This window comes from Notechis scutatus, chromosome 2 (assembly GCF_049901735.1).
Source record: "Notechis scutatus isolate UNSWTSFEM ecotype Mainland chromosome 2, rNotScu1.2, whole genome shotgun sequence".
Lineage (NCBI taxonomy): Eukaryota > Metazoa > Chordata > Lepidosauria > Squamata > Elapidae > Notechis > Notechis scutatus.
The window spans coordinates 4,501,199-4,508,253 of NC_142010.1; the positions used below are offsets into that span (position 1 = coordinate 4,501,199).

At 42.8% G+C, this 7,055-nt stretch overlaps 1 protein-coding gene across 2 annotated transcripts; it reads left to right on the forward strand.

Moving 5' to 3' along the window:
• Nucleotides 1-595: 595 nt before the first annotated feature.
• On the forward strand, nt 596-6,657 carry LOC113428906 (butyrophilin subfamily 1 member A1-like). 2 transcript variants are annotated; one of them, XM_026691430.2, is made up of 4 exons: nt 596-613; nt 2,268-2,380; nt 3,506-3,538; nt 5,486-6,657. In XM_026691430.2, exons 1-4 carry the CDS (start codon nt 606-608, stop codon nt 6,001-6,003), a joined length of 672 nt encoding a protein of 223 aa, XP_026547215.2. In that variant the 5' UTR covers nt 596-605; the 3' UTR covers nt 6,004-6,657. The 2 variants fall into 2 exon arrangements, with proteins under 2 accessions (XP_026547215.2, XP_087809457.1); XM_087953331.1 differs by lacking the exon at nt 3,506-3,538.
• The last annotated feature ends 398 nt before the right edge of the window (nt 6,658-7,055 follow it).

Here is a 7,055-nt window from a genome sequence, read left to right on the forward strand (position 1 = left end):
TCTATTATTCTACCCTACCCTACCCTACCCTACCCTACCCTACCCTACCCTACCCTACCCTATTCTATTCTATTCTATTCTATTCTATTCTATTCTATTCTATTCTTTGTCCCTACCCCACCCCACCCCACTCCACTCCATTCCATTCCATTCCATTCCATTCCATTCCATTCCATTCCATTCTATTCTATTCTATTCTATTCTATTCTATTCTATTCCATTCTTCTACCCTACCCTATTCCTATTCCTATCCTTCATTGTCCTGTTGCTAATAACCAGATCTAGCTTAGGTTTCTTTCATGTTTTTGGACTAATGAACACTTCTGAGTGTTTTGAACGATGGGCAATCACAAAATATCTGTTTATAGGAAATGAAAGAGGTGAAAAGACAAATAATTGTAATGCAACTAACCTGGGTACAAAGCAGAGACTGGATTTTGCCTCAGAATATAAAATGGTTCCTTTGAATTTATTGCTCCTATAGTAATCTGTGTCACAGAAATGCAAATAATATGTGGCTAAAAAAGAAGTAATCTGTGCAAACTAATGTCTGTGGGCAAAATTGTGATTTCTTTTTCTTTTCTTTGTAGGATTTTAAAGCCAACATGCAAAGGTAAGTAGATCCTGCTCATTTCCTTCTATCCGTTCTAAGACCATGTAGCAGGAAAATAGGCCACCCTCCCAATACTCTGGACTTCAAATCCGGTCAACCAATAGCTGGCAAGGTCAATGATAGGAAACAGGGGGAGTTGAAGCACATGGAGAACATGGCTTTCCAGACTCTCTTTGTTTGGGAAGTGTGGAATTCCACTCTCTCTCTCCCTTTATTTTTCAATGAAAATAAGAGCGATTAAAAAAAACATACACGTGCATTTGTTGGCGAAAAAGATAAATAAAAGGAGAGAACCATAAACTGAACTAACAGCACTGCTTCAGCTGATCATATGTTTATTACCTTCTTCCCTTTTCTCTTAGCTTAAAAAACACTTTTTTGAGGCAAATATTCTTCCTGTTCCTATCTCAGGTTTCAGACTTCTATTTACTTAACATTGGGAGAAAAACTTTGGTTTTTGGCCACAGATCAGAGGTGGTATTCAGCAGGTTCTGACCAGTTCTGGAGAACTGACAGTTGAAATTTTGAGTAGTTCAGAATACCGGCAAATACCACCTCTGATCTGTGGGCAAAAACCAAAGTTTTTCTCCCAATGTTAAGTAAATATAAGGCTGAAACCTGAGATAGGCCACCTGACTGGTCCCGCCCCCATCTATTCTCCGCCTCCCAAGTCCCAGCTGATCGGCTGGGTCTTCTTTGGTTGCCCTGCACAGGAGAACGGAGCTGGAAAGCAGGTTAGCCGGTGGGAAGGGAATGGGGATTTTACAGTAACCTTTCCCCAGGAGTGGGGAAGGAATGGAGATTTTACAGTATCCTTCCTCTGCCATGCCCACCAAGCCACACCCACTAAGCCATGCCATGTCACACCCACCAAGCCACGCCCACAGAACCAGTAGTAAAAATGTTTGAATCCCACCACTGCATTAGAGCAAGTTTTGATATAGTGCTAAACTCCCTGCTTTTTGGGGGGTGGGGCTTCCAGTCAGTCTTGACTTCCAGCAAATGCCTGGCCAAGGCAATTCTCTTGGGCAAGATTTTAGAAGTGGTTTGTTTTTGCTCTTTTCTCTCTGGGGCTGGAAGTGAGGGACTGGTTCAATCCCCCTCAGCTGTCTTTGCGCCTAAGGTGGATCTAGAACTTACGTTCTCCCGGTTTCTTAGTCGGTATCTATACCAGACTGGCTCTGGGTTGAGAAGTTAATTATAATTAAATGCTATATGATTTTGATCTGACCCTCCTTACATTTTGGAATGTGATCTACACTAAGCAATTCAAACCATCTTGATTTGAAAAATAGTGCCTGCACCTCCCCCTGGCCCACCCCTGTATCTTATAAATGTCACTAACATGCTAAGGAGAGAAATATGACAGTCCTTTTACCACCAGAGCTGCCTATCTGAAGGGACTCAACCACCTTCTAAGCCATTTCAACTCATTTGCTTGTAAGTTATATCATCATTTTTCTTAGCATCTTTAGTACCTTTCCCCCAGAATATCAACAGCACTGCTTTCTGCAAAATAACATTTTTCTAAACTCTTAAGCACCTCTTTCCTTTTGTGCCAAATGTTCTCCAAAATTATTCTCATTGCCACTATGGTCTCCGAGCTGCTGATTGGAACCATGCCACATGTCTTTATTTTGTTCCTGTCTCCCAGATATGACAAAGCACTTGAAAACCCCGTTGCTTTCCCTCTGGAACTGAAATGGAGATCCTGGGATTTCTGTGATATCAATCCTTTTCTGGAAAATACTGGAAATATATTCAATGGTAATGTAGAATTGATGCTTACTGTACAGGTTTCTTGGCAAATATGACTTTGTGACCGATAGATGATCCTTGTGGTTTGGCATTTCACATTTCCTTGTTCTTTCTCTTGCTAATGCCACATATTTTACTATCTATAAAACTATCATTATTTCTCTAAAATTAATATATTTTTATGTCCTGCCCTATGATCACCAATGCTATCTTGACACTCCCCTACCGGATGCCCTTGTCCAAAGCAAATGTTGATAGCCTTTCCTTTCCTTTCCTTTCCTTTCCTTTCCTTTCCTTTCCTTTCCTTTCCTTTCCTTTCCTTTCCTTTCCTTTCCTTTCCTTTCCTTTCCTTTCCTTTCCTTTCCTTTCCTTTCCTTTCTTTTCCTTTCCTTTCCTTTCCCTTCCCTTCCCCTTCCCCTTCATCTTTTCCTCTCCTCTCCTCCATATTTTTTTCCTTTCCTTTCTATAAAACAAATTATTAATTTACTGTCAGGTGGTGGTCCATTCAAAATCCAAGAAAGACATTCTTAGACTCCATTAATACAGAGAAAAGAACTTTTACTGGAATTCAAGTGGTAGCATCAAAGTAATTCTAGATCTGAGGAATTATGCATGAAAAACACATATACAAAGTGATGGCAACGTTTCCACCACAATAGTTGAAATGGTCCATCCAATCGAAGATGTGCATAATGTCATGTGGGGCATCTTCAGATGGTGATGCAGACATCTGGCCATTGACCTTGGCCTATTTTGATAAAGACCTGCAGTTGCACAGTAAGCAAGCAAGCATAAACAATAAAGTTTCCCCCCCAAGTTATACAGTTCATTCTCTAAAATATCCAGCACATTTCCCACACCCACAAAGCCCAATTATTTCCCCCTCCCTCCATTACTATGGCAGCCAAAAGATGCAAGAGAAAGGAAAGGAATCTTGAAGGTGACATTTACATTGGCTATTATTGGAATCTGATGGCTAGATTCAAACAAGAAAAGCGTACTACCTTCCTGCCAAATACTTCTTGGTTTCTACTTAATGTTTCCCTAGCATGCAATATTGTTGTATAAACTGCTTTTGTTCTTCCTGGGTTTATGTTAGTGCTTCAAGTTCTCTTCCTTTTCCCCACCCCTCAGAGACTCTGATGGCTGGACTTCAACTGCAGAAAGGTAAATTCTGTTGTCAGGAAGACGGCATAAGAGCTTAGAAGAAATAGCAATTTATTGGAAAGTTGGTTTGTTACATTTCCTTGGCGTTCTGTATCTAGAGATTCCCAAACCACCAGTGAGTGTCTTGGAATTAATGGCTGAAAGGCACAAAAGGCAGAAGGGTTGAGGATGATAGAAGCTTTGTGAAGCATAGCATTGGAAGAAGAATAAACCAACACATGCAGTAGAAATCTACAGATGTTTTAAACTCTGATGACTGCATGTTGCCTCCATCAGGATCCTCTAGAGATGGGCAAATATACCTCCTTCATGATCTGTGGACTTCAACTCCCAAAATTCCTAAGCCAGCATGGCTGGAACAGGATTTCTGAGAGTTGAAGTCCACAGGTCATAAAAATGGCACCCTCCTACTCTACTTGGAGGTCCACTTTAATGCTTTGCAGAAAGCATGAGTAAGGAAGTGCTTTGGGGCACATCTCTTGCTTATGAATACTTCTCAAAGTAAGAAAAGGACAGGAGGTTAGGAAAGGGCACCTGAAGAGTGATGCATAGAGTGGGAAAGTGTGTTCCCTAGGTCAGGGGTCTCCAGCCTTGGCCACTTTAAGCCTGGTGGGCTTCAACTCCCAGAATTCCCCAGCCAGCTTTGCTGGGGAATTGGGAGTTGAAGTCCTCCAGGCTTAAAGTGGCCAAGGTTGGAGACCCCTGCCCTAGGAGTCCATGTGTAGGTCTCAGAATATATTTAAGTTACAGGAAGTCAGGCTCAGATTCAGTTCCTCTATCAAACTTGTCATGCTTCTGTTGGAATCTGATTTGGAGGGGGAGGCCGAACAGCTGACAGGGAGTGGGAGTGTGGCTCAGTTGGCTGTGGAAAAAACTGGGGAAAGGTGGTCCAGCTGGGCAGAGCAGGGGAGACATAAAGCAAGGGAGAGGGAATTCAGAGGAAGACCCAGGCCCACCCCCTCTTCATCCTAGGGCATACAGGAAGGAACAGAGAAGGGAGCAACATGAGTTGCGTGGCTTACGTGGGAGGAAAGGGCCCTGATTCCCTTCATTAACTGCAGCTGGGAACACAGTGTTTAAAAAGGGAAGCTGCATGCAGCAAGCTGTTGGGAGCAGATTGTGAATTTATCTGGTAACTTCGTGGTTTATCTGTGTTCCTGGCATCTTCCCAACTGTGTGAACTTTGCATTGCTTTCAAGTCTGAAAGTCCTTCTTCTGCCCTGTCAGCTTAATTACTGCAGCTTGGTTTGTTTGGATTTTTAGTTAAAGTCTATATGTACCTTGTTTTGGACTGAATTTTCTCCAGTTAAAGGCTGTTCCTGGGAGAGTTTTTCTCCAGCCGAAGGTAACCTGGACATTGGGGGCAAAGTTGGAGATAATAAAGGGACTCTTCTTGCTTATTTGACTGTGTTGCCTTTATGCCACGCCCCAGGTCATCACAAAACTGCTCTTTCTGTCAGGATGAGTTTGATAGAGGAATCAATGGTCAGAGGAAGAGATGAGCCCTGATGGATGGACCATCCTCATAATAGGAAACTCCTGCTCTGAAATGAGTGGTCCTTTACAATTATAGCAATAGCACTTAGACTTATATACTGCTCCATAGTGATTTACAACCCTCTCTAAGGTGTTTTCAGAGTCAGCATATTGCCCACTAACAATATGGCTCCTCATTTTACTGTCCTCGGAAGGATGGAAGGCTGAGTTGAGTCAGTGAGAATTGAACTTCTGACAGTGGGCAGAGTCGGCCTGCAATGCTGCATTCTAACCATTGCATCACCACAGCTCTCTCTATATCCAGATATTGTGTATAGCTCTTGAGCCATGTAGGGCCTTATAATGGGACAACCGACATCTTGATTTGCATCAATATCATGCTGCCATTTTAACTAACTCCGCTTATTCTTTTCTTTTCTCATCTTTCTTCCCACCCCCCCACCCCCACAGCACATGTATTTCTGGATCCAGACACAGCTCACCCTCGTCTCATTTTGACAGACGACTGTAAAAGCCTGAAAATGGGCGAGTTTTATCAACCTCTACCCAAAACCCCAGAAAGATTTGACGAATGGCCTTTTGTCTTAGCCTGTTCAGGATTCACTACTGGCAGGCATTTCTGGGAAGTCGCTGTGGGGACAGACGACACCTGGGGTGTAGGAGTTGCCCGAAAGTCTATAAGGAGGAAAGGAGACATTGAATTTAGTCCAGAAGAAGGATTCTGGGCCGTGGGGAAGTGGGACGGCAACTACACAGCATACAACCCTCCGTTCTATACCCCCTTGACGTTACGTAGGATGCCCAAGAAGATCAGAATAATTCTGAACTATGAAGGGGGGTGGGTGACTTTTTTTGATGCCGATACAGGAGCTCCTCTCTTTGCATTTTCTGCACCCCCCTTTGCTGGAGAGGTGATCCTTCCCTTATTTTATGTGTTTGGAAACGCTCGCCTTTCCATCACTCATTAAGGCTGTTATGTCTGCTTCTCAGTCTTGGTTGTAGTATGTGTCACGTCTGGAAAAATCAATAATCAAGAAGAACAAGAAACAAGTGGGGATCTAAGGTGGCTTTTCCCCTCAGTCTTGGTCTCTTTAGGTCAGGTGTGGCTGCAGCTTTCAGGTTTTCCAAGTCAGTGTGATTGTTTCCATCCTGCCTTCTGGAGTCCCAGCATGTATGAAGAAGGTCATTAAGGAAAATGCTAATCGAAAAGGATCTCTGCCAGCTCTTATCAAACCTCCATTACCTTTCAGACAGATTAATGGCTAACTGATGCAGAGTTCATCTTTATTTTTTTAAAAGAAACTAACATTACTGCTCAAAGGTAACATTTCCCCTCAGCAAAGAAACAGGGCTTCTCATATGATGAGCGTTTCATTAACTCAAGACCTTGGTGATTTCCAGATAAGTGGACTTCAACTCCCAGAACTTTTATTTGCTAGCCATGCTGGCTGTGGCATTCTGAGACTTGAAGTCTACACACTTGGGAATGGCCAAAGTTGGGAAACATTGCCATGGCTGATTTTCACATCTTGGGGACTTCACACAGCTGGCATTGTCCATCCTCCTGTCATGTTTTTTTTTTTTTTTTTTGAAAATATCTAATATAAAGAATCCTTACTATTGATCTTGTATCATAGTGGTACATTTGTGGAACTACAGAGGGACATTGTATGTGTGTGTAATTACCTAGGCTGGTCTCTTCCAAACTTAGCAACTAAGATACGTAGAATTCAACTCCCAGAATTCCCACAATCAGCATGCTGGCAAGAAAATTCTGGGTGAGTTCCCACCCTCACCTCAGCTCCAGCCCACCTAGCAGTTTGAAAACCTGCAAATGCAAGTAAGTAAATTGGTACCACTTCGGTGGGAAAGTCACCCCATTCGGTGCACCTCAGTGTATAGTCACACTGGCTACATAACCATGGAAGTGTCTTCAGACAACAAGGGCTCTCTCAGTTAAGAAATAAGGATGAGTTCAGCCCTCTAGAGTAGGACACAATTGGACAAGGAAAACCTTTAC

Bases quoted from the DNA above. Each gene is read 5' to 3' on its own strand.
- LOC113428906 (XM_026691430.2), top strand. The intron at 2,381-3,505 runs GTAATGTAGAAT...CCCACCCCTCAG, and splicing joins TACTGGAAATATATTCAATG to AGACTCTGATGGCTGGACTT. The intron at 3,539-5,485 runs GTAAATTCTGTT...CCACCCCCACAG, and splicing joins TGGACTTCAACTGCAGAAAG to CACATGTATTTCTGGATCCA.